Source organism: Rhinolophus hipposideros (assembly GCF_964194185.1).
Source record: "Rhinolophus hipposideros genome assembly, chromosome: 26".
In the NCBI taxonomy this organism is placed as follows: domain Eukaryota; kingdom Metazoa; phylum Chordata; class Mammalia; order Chiroptera; family Rhinolophidae; genus Rhinolophus; species Rhinolophus hipposideros.
The window spans coordinates 9231659-9244753 of record NC_138072.1 but is presented as its reverse complement, the minus strand read 5'-3'; the positions used below and the strand labels follow the sequence as shown (position 1 = coordinate 9244753).

The 13095-nt window shown below is 33.7% G+C and overlaps 1 protein-coding gene across 5 annotated transcripts in view; it reads right to left on the bottom strand.

Moving 5' to 3' along the window:
* The window catches only part of SPATA17 (spermatogenesis associated 17), a 202516-nt gene that overhangs the window by 144958 nt on the left and 44463 nt on the right, over positions 1 to 13095 (bottom strand). For all 5 annotated transcript variants that reach the window (XR_013992660.1, XR_013992661.1, XR_013992662.1 and 2 more), the window contains exon 6: positions 12031 to 12154. Coding sequence is in view for 1 of the 5 variants with exons in the window: in XM_081039202.1 (XP_080895328.1) it covers positions 12031 to 12154 (124 nt within the window). In the remaining 4 variants the exon portion in view is untranslated. The remainder of the gene's footprint in view (positions 1 to 12030; positions 12155 to 13095) is intronic.

The following is a 13095-nucleotide window of genomic DNA, read 5'->3' as shown; positions in this document are numbered from 1 at the left end:
GGGACATAATATACAATATGATGACTATAGCTATTAACACAGCTGTATGATATATATGAAAGTTGTTAAGAGACTAAATCCTAAGAGTTTTCATCAAAAGGAAACAAAGAAATAAATAAAAGATCAATGGAATATAAAGCCGAATTTCAGAGGAAAAAAAATAAAATTCAACTTGTTAAGGAAACTAATAAACTAAGCAGCAATGCTTTATATTATATAAGCACCTTGAAAATATAACATTTTTCTAACCTATGAAAGATTACATCTACTGAGATAAGTAGCTTATTTATTTGGGGCTTAAGAGATATTCACAGATTCAGATTTAAGGACATAATCTTTCCCTTTCTTCTCTTCTGCACACTTTCCTTTCATTCTCTCATCTTTTACTTTACTCTCTGCTGTGACGCTGTGTGGGTGACGTACCTCATTCCCTTGTGACATACTTCCAACTGTCAAAAGATGCAGTAACATTATTTGACAAGAGTATTAGTTTAACAGAAACCTGCCCCTTTAGACTAAAATGCTTAAAATCATGTTCATCACACCAAAATTAAGCTATTTTTGTATATTTTTTCAAATAAAAAAATGTACTTCCCTTTAGGTTTCATTTGTGAAAAAATGAGCAAACTTTCTATGCCTTTTCAAATATTTACCTATTTTATATTGCATAAAAATCTTAAGTTCATAGATGATTTCTTGTGTTGGACGATACCTTAAACTCAAAAGTGAAGAAATACTGATGCTCTTAATAGTGATCTTAACTAAATCAATGGTTAAGCTACTCAAACATTGACTAAGGCAGCTGATTTGATCATTAGGGTCACAGAAGAGCTAGGATAAATCATTATCTGACAAACTTTACATCTTCATTATTTATCAGGTATTATAGCATCTAACTTATAACTGGTATCCATCCAAAATATTTTGAAGTGTCCTGAAAATAGAAAAGTACTTATAATAACAATAGGAACAAAATCTTTAAATCTACAAAACAATTACAGCCCCAATTACTTCATCAGAGCTATTTAAAGCAATGGTATAACTTCCTCATATTTCTAAGTTTTGGATTTCATTACATTATAAATATGACTAGTGATATGAAAAGGAACCACCAAAAACTCAGTCTTCTGTAATCAATAATAAAATTATCTGACTGATTGTAATTAACTTACAATATTAATTTTATACAAAACCAGTAGAAATAAACATACACTAGTTAATTTTCAATTACCTTTCGTAAAATGTTTGTATACAATGCAATTTAAAATATGGTATGCTGTGATACAAAAGGAAGTGGAGAAAGGTTTTACATTGAGGTAGGAAATGGGAACTACATTTACTATAAATTTTGTTCTAATTGTTCTCTGCCTTTTGAATTTTCTATTAAAACTGTATTTGAAATTTTATACATGTCTATATTTGTGTGTGTATAAACACATATTAATATATACATATAAACACACATACAGAGGGTGCAAAAAATTTATACACATTTTAAGAAAGGAAAACTGTATTAAAATTGTAATACTCAATATATACCGATAACAAAAGATGAATACAAGTCATGTTTAATTTCTGCAATTACAAGTGGTGCTCAAAGTGGTTACCATCGGTGTCCAGACACTTCTGATTATGGCAAACTGCTGCTTGAGCAACGTTGACCAAAGTGTCCACTTGTATACATGTTTTTGGCACCCCGGTATATGTACATGTATATATAGGGTATTTCTAAGTACCTAATAAGAATTCTCTCTACCCCATAGCCTAATACATTAACATTTTACCCAATTTACTGAATGGAAATAAACTGACCCACAGTTTAATGTCTGAAAATAAAAACATAAGATAAAAACTTAAAAATGAGAGAGGACTAAAGAAAATAAGATGCTTCAATTTTAAAGATAGGACTAAAATAATAAGGTGTGTTTAAATGCCTGAATGTTGGATTTGATATCTGGTACACAGATGACTATTTATAGCACATTAAAATAAAAGTTAAGACTTACTTGAGCAACTTGAACAAGAACTGCAGGGTTTGCACACAGTACAGAAATGTAATCCAACCAGAGGTGAAATCGACGAAACTTAACCTTTGGGGCCCCTCATTCTCATAGGCCCTTTCCAAGACATAGGGAGGGACCCCGGCAATGTGCTCACATGGATTTTGGGGTAAAATTTGCAAGAGTAAGACATCAGTGAAATCCATTGTTTGTCTGACTTGTCCTCTGTCACACTTGGGTTGGGTGGATGGAGAGTGGCTGTGGGCATGATGGGATCAAGCTAGGGAGAAGCTGAGATGGGTATATATGTAATTTAGGTTAGTTGGGTATCTTTATGTGGCTTTTCTGTTACTTCCAAGTATACTTAAAATTAGTTAGCAATCCCAACGCATGAAAAACTTCCAGGAATATTCTTGTACCCAGTGTGCAGACTGACCACACATCATGAATGAAGGTACAGCGCCAGAGGCTTCACTGCAATGTGAACCTCCTAATGTGTGTGGCGAGGGAAGTATATAGGTACAGAGAAATAAGTGTGGTTTGAAATGTGGACAGCCAGAAGCTGGACTATGGAAAATATTATTCCAAAATTCACATGTGTAAATTATAAATGGCAAATTTCATCCTCATTTCCTACACAAAATGGAAGACATCCCCTTTCAAAAATATACCCAGTAATGCAGCATAGGCAAATAGAAATATGTTATTTAATTTTTTTATACTAATGAAAAATTTATATCAATATTCCTAGAGAAGAAAGCGAATAAACTTTCTCTTCTCACTCTACAAAATATAACAAAATTACTGTCAAATAAAAGCACAATCAAAGAGTAGGAAGCCAAAATATGAAGAACAAACATTATAGAGCTGTCAGACAGTTAATAAAACTACTTTATTTTTAGATTTTGAGTCGCATTGTCAGATGTTAAAATTTGCAATGTGCTTGAAATACTTTTTTGCTCACTATACAAATATTTATCTTCTTGTACTTGTAACTTTGTCTTTCTTCTAAAAAAAAGATGGATCCCAAAACTGTACAAGCTTCGGCGCCACAACACATGAATCTACCCTGTCACACAAACAGGAGAGGTTTACAGTGTGTTTTGTTAAAGAACTTTTTAAAAAATAACTTAAAAATGTAGCATATTGAAAAGGAAAAAAATATATAAGAGAAGTAGCTAAGGCACTTTCCTACCTAAGTGGTCTCTCCTTTAATTAATTTTGATTTAATTTTTCTATCTGTCGGCATTTTTACCTCCACTTTTTGAATGCACGGTGGTTAAATGATGAGAAGGAGAGAAGAGCAGGAAAGGGATTCATTCATCTGGGGACACAACAAGACATTTTTTTTTCTCTTTTAACCACTTCTCTCTGTATTCAAAGAGTACTGACAATGGATAATAACTCCATCTCTTTTCTATATTACAGGATAATAAAAACGATAATGTTAAAGCGGGAAGAAATACAATGTAAAAGTTAATAGCTAATTCATTCTCCATGCTAGTTCAGTCCTTGGCCTTTTCTGAATAGAGACTGCCAATAGTAGCAAATTAGATGATGATTCTGTCATGTGGACTGTTCCCTTGGGACCAAGAACAAATGACCAAACTTGAAGACCTGCCTTTTAAACTATGGATCCAAATATTATAGCTCAGACCTTTATTCATTACATAATCTTCTTGAGAGAATAAATCTGCCACGCGTCCAGAGGAAAAATGAGTACCAAACAATAGCATTTTAGTCGCCGGGAAGATGATTGCTACTTTATCGAATATTGTGGGGATAAATGTAATAAAAGTGCTTTGACTTATTCACAGGAAGGCACCACAGAAATCTCAAGTATGTTCCAGCTTGCTTCCCTCTTTTATATGCAGACCCTAGTTTTTCCTTTAATTTTATACATGAACTTACTCAGAATCAATGTTTCTTATAAGTACTAAGCCATTACAGAGAAAGGATGAAAAGTGAGTTCAATGAATTGAGGATAACTCAAGGAGCAGTGTGTAATAAGGATGCTGGTATTTTCAAGAGACATAACTGGAGAGTCATAAACCTAGGATCCAGTTCCTTCTAAGTAGACTTATTTAGGGGAATCAGATGTAGACCACTCACTCAGATTTTCACTGTGGCTGCGTTGTTCTGAGGCTGCCCCAACATCACAGAGTTTATTCACACTAGTTATGCAACCTTGAGCAAGTGGCTTCATCTTCCACACCTGGTTTCTCTAATCTGTTAACAGATAGGGCTGGAAAGGTCATCTCTCAAGAGCCCATGCTGTTCTAGCACATTCCAATGAGGGGCCTTCCATTAGTGTGAGTGCCTTCTGTTAAATTTTTCTCCATGAAAAGATTCATACAAACTATTGGGACGTTAGTAAAAAAACAATATAAGATCCTTCATCTAAAACTCCTGACTCAACCTCTCATTTTGTACTTCCATTGATTCTCAGTTTTAACTGTCAGACGTCGTCAACTCCTATAGATGTTGGCCAGAACTACGGGGTCAGGATTATAAGAATTAAGAATGTGTTGTTGAGAATGCTGTGTTATGTAGGAAAGAAATAAGAGACATCTAGAGTGCTAGAGTTAATAAATGATATAAAATAGCAGTGACCCTAAGCAAAATCACAAAATCGACAAGTTTCTTCTCTTGCACGTTCTCCTAATTCTCTTTTCAGTGCCATAAATACCGAGTATTTTCCTTCCTGGATATCTTATGGAGTCAAAATGTCTTCATTACCAACCTTTTGCCCACTTGGGTCTTCATACTCTAGACATTGTCTCAGAGCCCTGGATGTATGTTTCTTCCCTCCTCTTATCATAACTTATTAATACCTATTAATTTTCACCATGCTTAACTAATAAGAACAGATTAATGGCTGCCTCTATTCTAAAAGTTTTTTTTAATTTAATAGGGGACGAGCAATTTGCCTTTATTTTTAAAGGCAAAATCAAAGTATTAGTGGAAACTCTGTGAGATGTAGCCCCTTTTTATGTGAGAGGCAAAAGGGAAGCTTCTGAATATCCAGAATACGACAAGCCACAGAAAGTCACCCAACTCATACATAAACAAAACCTTAGGATGAATTTTTCTAGTATATAACATCAGACTGTATCTGGATGTTTATATTGAGGAGCAAAGAGAAGGTAAAACTGAATAGGTAGGGTAGAGTTAGATTATGGAGAGTTTTTGAAAGCTTATTTTGAAAATGTTGGATTTTATCTTAAAGACAACGGGGAAACTCTGGAGGTTTATAACCTGGGTCAAAAATATAAGACAGAACAACAAAAAAATCATTAGAGATTGTTATCATTGCTTAGGGTTCAAGGAATGGACATGATGGAATTGATTTGAAAGAAACCTGGAAGGAAGAATTGAAAGAAGTTGGTGATTTGACACAGAAAATAAAAAGAGCCAAAGATTTAAAAAATTTGGACAACAAAGAATAGTTTAGAATTGTTGATCAAAATAAAAACTGATTTGGACAAATAAAGAAAAAAACATATAAAGGAAAAAACAACAACAACAGAAAGCTCAGAAAGCTAAAGCAAGGAGCCATGGGGATATCCCAAAGAAGGTTACATCAAACCATGACAATCATAAATAGAATATTATTCAATACAGTAGATATTAAAAGTACTATCAACAGGTGTTAGTATCAAGGCACACATAATTTGCATATATTTCACGGAAATACAAAAGAGAGACAGACACAACGAGACAGAGTGGGGGGAGAGAAAAATGGTCCAACCTAGAAACTGGGAAGGAACAAAGTTAATGTTTTGAAGTCAAAGATGTGGTTCTGCAGTAAGAACCAAGACGTCTAAAAGTGTACTCAGAGAGTCATTACAGGGGGACATTTTCACATCCCATTCAAGAGTCCTAGCCATTGCTGTGATGTGTGTAAACACAATACCTTACAAGAAGGCTCTCCAAAGACACATTCCAAATATACCACATACAATGAGCACACAATGACACAGGACAAACACACAGAGGCAGGTGCACACCGGAACGCTACCATGCTTCTATGACTTCACCACCTCAAATTGAAAGTGAGCAACCATATATTGGGTACTTAATACCATGCTTCCCCGAAAATAAGACCTAGCCAGACAATCGGCTCTAATGTGTCTTTTGAGCAAAAATTAATATAAGACCCGGTCTTATTTTACTATAAGATAACATAACATAATACAATATAACGTAATATGAGATCAGGTCTTATATTAATTTTTGCCCCAAAGGATGCATTAGAGCTGATTGTCCAGCTAGGTCTTATTTTGGGGGGAAAAGGGTATATAAGGCATATAATCACCCTATTTATGATACAGGGAAGACAGAGTTGAAAGCAATAAATGCTTTGGAAGACTCACTATATTTCTTAACTTATATATTTTTTCACCTTATAAGATTTGTCTTATAAATGTGTTGTCCATATCAACACACTACCAATTAATTTTGGGTACATCAGGTATACTTTCTATATTTAAGATTTTTTTCCTTCTGTATACAGATGTGAAATGATTTTGACAAAGAAGTAGCTGAAATCATTTGTTTCTCCCAAAAAATAAAGTAATTCAAAATAAAGTTTAATCAATATTAACCTTTTAAAGAATCATAAATAACTTGAAATTGTGCTTTCAGTGTCCATATGAAAATTTTCACTATTCACTAAAGGGATAGCATTGGAAGCTTACTGTATAAAGGATAACATGAAAATTATTTCCGGAAAATATGTGTACAAATTTCAATTACATTTATAAATTTTCGTTTTAGTTTTACCTTGAATATGCATAAACTATTGAATGCCATGACTAAAGTAAATATAGTTATAATATAGTGTTATTAATGTAATTTATATTTATTTATCCTTTATTATTAGCATATTAAAATAAAAACCAGGGTGTATGTTCACCAAGCAGGAAACGTTAATGTGTGTAATTCTACATAATTACCTGCATTTCTAAACATTACCTTTTTATGATTTGCATCTTGAATTTCACCTTTGTATCTGTAACTTTGCTGATCTCCAGGAAGATCTCTAAAAATTCCGGCGACATTTTAGAAGCAGTACCTTTTAATGAATTCAACAATAGGCCTTTGCATATATCTACCAGTAGGTGGAGCAGACAACATAATTTATTACCCAAGAGCAAGGACAAGGGAATGAAAGTCAGTTTATCTGGAATAAAACAAATCTGCAAATGAGATTTTCTTCAAAGGAAATATGTCCTATATACGTTAGATTTAGTTTGACTGGTTACTGAATCAAAATAAATAACTTTATTAAATAATCAATCTTTGCAGAAAGATAAATTAAATTTACAAATGGAGACAATGTTTGCATTTTACTTATTCAAATCAACTAAAATTAGTTTTCTTTTCATAAAACTTTACAAGGGACAAAGATTTTTTGATGTGTTCATTTAATAATGGTGTTAAACCCAGTCCTGTTTAATAGGTGATGGGGTGCATAACAAACAGTATTTTCTGGGACATATAATTGACTAATCCTATTATGTCTGTAGCAACAAATTAACCTTATTACTACTAGTAAATGGTGATTGATTATTTATGCAAATAAGTCACCAAATTCAGCTTTCTGATTGAAATAAACATATACAAAAGGTACTTTAATATGACTTGAACTTTTTAATTAATAAATCCCTGAGGGGTCTATTAATTCACTCAGTGTAATATTAGTCATTTAGTTGTGTAATTTCTCTTCATGCTAACATATTTACTTGCATAAAGATGAGATAATTAATACCCATAAAATTAGTAATAGTTTTAGAACAATTTTAAGATATACATTGGATCTGTAATAGAAATAAGCTTAAAATTGACTTTTACCTATGCTATCGGTATGAGTATGCAGTATATGAGCATAGTTGTCCTAAAAGTATGAATACATTAAACAATACTTGCTTTCATTTATTATCTATGACTGAGTTTATAAATACAATTTTGGCTTACAAAAATATTCTCCTTTCCTGAAGAATCATTTGTATGAATTCTTTTATTTCTACTCATCTAAGTTAAGCTATCTTAGCTATGAAAGTTTAATATAAAATTAGTATTTTACAAAATAGATCAAAATCACTTCTAAATTATTGAAATCACTAATAAAATAGTTTCTCTCCTTGCTAAAATGCTATTAGAATATTCTTTTAAGCAGGTCAACAGAACATTTATGATCCTGACATACTTCTTAGAAAAATTATTTACACTTTAATATTTATTCAGTAAATTTTCAAATATCTGCACAAATTGAGAGTAAAAAGTTACACAAACCTTACAAAACAAATACTCAATTCATACTTGGCTTTTATTGTGTGCTTAACTGTACATTTAATAGAATTTCAAATCAAAACTCTTAAAACAAGCAATAAAATTAATCTGTAAACATCTAGCTCAGGAATATTTTCAGTATCTACAGCTTAACTTCTCCCCAATAGCCAAGTCACGCCAAGAAAATCAGTAACACGACTTAGCCTCAAGTATGGGTCTTTCATTCTACCTGAGCCTTCCTTAGGTTTGAAAAAGTAAGATTTTTTTTTTTAAACAAAATAAACAAAATAGTAAATGGAAGTAGGAAAACTGTAAACATGAATGGTTGCTAATTTCAGTGACTACCTGTATAAGCTGTAATAGAAAGTTGTTGATTTCCTTCTACTAAAACAATTAGCATTAAACTGAAATTAAATTGAATTCTGCTCCTGTGGTTAAGAATCCCATAACATGCATTTGCCATGTCCTAGTCCTACTACAGTGACAGATAGATTGGAGGTACTCAAAAATATGTTAGTTGGAGTAATTAACTGATGGATTTTAAAGTTAAGATTTATATTCACTCTATTAAATCTTAGTGTTGCATATTCTTGCTTCGGTGAAGAAAAAATATTGCATGTTTTGCTTAGGTGAAGATCGTTTATAATTATGACTTGTAATATCAGTTTTAAAATTCCACCTCTTTATATTATGATGAAAAATACTGATGTAAAACTAATAAAGCAAATTCGGTGGATATAAGAAATAAAACATTTGAAATTTCCAGTACTATCCTGTCAGTACAACTAATCCCCAGACCAAAGTAAACAGATGAGATTAGAGTGACAAAAAAAAAAAAAAAAAAAAAAGTTTGCCTTGGGAATGAAAGTGTTTCCCTAGTTCAAATGGTTGTCCTTTTATCTCTAGTTACTTGTGATCAAATATTAAGATCATTTTAACAAAGTATACCAACTTGCCAGATCCAAATAAAAATCCCTGATATTTTTATAACATTTCTCCAAGAGAGGTTATTTGAGAACACAATCTCCCCTTTATTGTCCTCAGGTCTGTGAAACCAGGTGTGAAATGGAGGGGGTGGGGAGAAAGCAAAACAGCATTATAAAGTTTTCTAACTACTTTTCGTTACTAACTAAAGGGAAGCTAAGGAAGGAAATGAGAAGATGAAGACAAACTAAGCTAAAACAAACAGAAGAAAATGAAAAGTGTAGAATGTTAGTTTATCCTCCACAGGGTAAATTCTAATATGATTGTTATCATTCACTGAATGCTCTCTAGGGGGATAGCACTATTTTAAATACGTTACATTTAATCCTTATAACAGTCTTTCGAGGTGCCAAGTGAAAAGGAGGCTCAGAAAATTCAAGGTAATGTCCTATTATCTTACCTTAAATGGGAGAGCTTTCGAATGTCAACTCAGCTGTGTCTGAGACAAAGCCCACCCTCTTTGGACTGTACCACAGCACCTCAAAAGCAATTATTTGATTGGATGCCAAGGAGTTCGGGAGACAAGCAATCACTAAACTGAAGTCTACATACATTGATATTACCAGAAGCCAGCGTGATACAAACACAGAAAAATGGGATAGAGCAGTGACAGCCTGGATTGGTTAACACAGGTACACTTAAAACACAAGGGGTAACGTTATCTGAAAATTCATAAAGATCCGTAGTCTCAGATAACAGCTTAGTGGTTACCAGAGGGTAAGAGGGGAGCAAGGGTGGTAGATGAGGGTACAGGCAGTCAAATATATGGTGATGGCAGGAGATCTGAATCTGGGTGGTGAGCACGCAATGTGATATACAGACAATGTAGTATAGAAATGCACACTTGAAACCTGTGGAATTTTACTAACCATTGTCACCCCAATAAATTTAATAAAAAAAATTAATCCATGAGTTGAGTCACACGGTCATTAGTGAAATAATTTGTTAAACCAGGCACTTAATTTTAAAACTGAAATGAAATAAAAATAATTTTTAAAAAATGCTGATGTATGTAAAGTACTTACGGTACTCTGGCATAAGGTTAGCACCCCATGGATATTTCCAAATTAGTTGTCATTAGCAAAACAACTAATTCTCTATGGACTTTCTAAATGATTTTACTACATACTGGATGTCTAGATAACCCCAGATGAAACAGAACTAACAAATGTTTCAATTAAACTGGATTTCACCATTTTAAAAATTGCTTTCTCACACTACACATATGTATAAACAGCACAATTAGAACTCAGACTAAGAAAGATTCAAAGTAAAGAGGGTTCAGCGTTATCAAAATAAAGAACTCTACCTAAGAGTTATTATCAGGTTTAAATAATTGACAGGACAGGACAGGAAAGGAAAAAGGAAAGGACAGGACAGGACAGGAAAGGGAAGGGGAAGGGGAAGGGGAAGGGGAAGGGGAAGGGGAAGGGGAAGGGGAAGGGGAAGGAAAGGAAAGGAAAGGAAAGGAAAGGAAAGGAAAGGAAAGGAAAGGAAAGGAAAGGAAAGGAAAGGAAAGGAAAAGCAGAAAACATTTTGCTAAAAATAATTCTTGGTTTGTAATTCTGTATTTTATAAAAAGGCAGCCTACCAATCACACAGCTAACATGTTTACATTGCTATGAATTTTATACTAAAAAGTAAAAATACTTTGACTTTTTAGTTTAAAACTGTCTTTAAACGACTGCAGAAGTAGTTAGAGTCAAAAGACCTCAGTGTGAGTACCAAATCTGTTAGTGCTAGTTTTGTGTCTATAAATCAGTCACAGAATTATCTCTGAGTTTCCGTTTCCTTGCCTGTTAAGTGAAGATAACTCAGCTATAGGAATCCATGTCAAGAATAAGATAGTCATCATTATGGAAAAGCACTGTTATTTAGACTACGACGTAGAGTCTAGAGGCATGGGAATCCTGTATCCCAAATGCACATGGCCACCCAGTACTTCATGTGTTTTCGAACTGGATGCCTCTGAGAATGAGTCAGCTTCGGATCTCGCCGTGTACCATTGGGACTTGACTTGCCCGTGTTTGAAAACATTTAAATGTGTGACTCTAGCTACAACTATGAAACTGGACTTGAAAGTACAGAAGAAAAAATCAAAAACCCAGAAACTGCTAGTTTCCTGCCCAAAGCTCAAGCAACAAAACCCAACTCAACACTCAACTCCACGCTTTTTAGCCGTATCTCTTTGTGAGCAGAATATTCTACACTTAATGTATTTTTTCTTAGCAACCTGCGAAGTACTCCGAATCCCACATTTATATGTCTGTGTGAAGACGTAATTGCTGAGGGACTTTTGTTAAAAGCTGTACCTTGAAAACGTGCATCAGAATTTGGAAAAGGTGCAAGAATGGTTTTAATCTCAACACGAGCTCAATTAAAAGAGAAAACCTGAAAACTGCCTCAGCGGAATACCTCGTTGGTTCTTGCTCAGGTCACAACACAACAGTAAGCCACTCAGGCTGGGTGGGGAAAGCGAGGCTGTGCCCTTCGTGTTGTGTTGTCATAGTGGCAGATACACTGCTGACTTGGACCCTTCTGCCAGCGTCGCAGCAGCTGCCTCTAGGAAGCTGCTGTGACAGACGAGTCACGGTGTCTGCGTGCACCGACACAGAAGCACGAAATTGAACTCGAAGTAGTGTCTTTGTGATATCTTTTCAACAAGTCATGTCCTATTCAGCCTGCTAGTTTGTCTCTGTCAGGCTAGGGGCCCCAGTGGCTCGTGGGAGCTGTCAGGGACAGGTAGACCAACCTGCTTTGTGCTGAGGAGGTAATGCATCTTTCGAGCTTGGTAATCTCTTTTCTTCTCTTCCCTTTCCAGGTCGGCCTTCTTCTCTTCTCTCTCTTTCATATCTGCAAACTCCTCCAGGGCCTCCCTGCATCCGAAGTAGGCTGTTATTTATGATACTAAAAAATCTGCTTACATTTTAATTCTTTCGCTAATTATAATCAAGGAAGTTTTTGAGGGGCAACCATCGTCCACATCCATCAAAATCAGTGGTGTAATCTATCTTACCTGTACATTCCTGCAATCTTTAAAAAGCACCTAAAGTGATTATTTTCTAGTGGTTAAATTTTTAGAACCAAACAACTATATATTATAAGTAAGTCAATAAGTCTAGGGGAGCAAATATACCAAATGCAACATGATTGCTATATTAATTTCTTTGGCTGAAGATAAACCATTTTGGACATACTTAAATATCCCAAGAAAACATTTGACCTACTGATTTCCTTTAAATTTTGATTTTGTTTTTGCAAATCTCTTATTGTTTATTTTGTATACTAACTAATGAGCTAATTTTAAAAGTGTGATGGGCTTTTATACATATGCTCAATTTATTATAAGTTTACTTCTGTTAGCAGTACAAGTAATATCAACATGATTACATATATTTACCTGCACTCGAAAGGTTGACATTTTGTCCAATTATATAGATAATGAGAATAAAAGCTAAATTAGGTGAACAAGTTCATGGCATTCTGAGAATAATAAAGTCCATTAAAATACTGAGATTTTTTTCATCATTTATGTGTGTGTATCTATACATTTAAACACAAAATAAGATTTTAAAATATACTATGTAAAAAAACCCTGCTAAATAGAATAATGTCATCAAATATGAAAAAAAACAAATCCTTTATTTTAATAGAACAGATATAATTTAACTATTCATCTTAAAATGTTTTGAAACTGTACTTTATTCTTTTTAAAAACTAGATATGTAACTTAGTGTCTAGTTCTATAAGTAAAATATTAAGTATATCACCTGCGTATTCATCTCAAAGATATCAGGGTAAGTAGAGAGGAAACCTC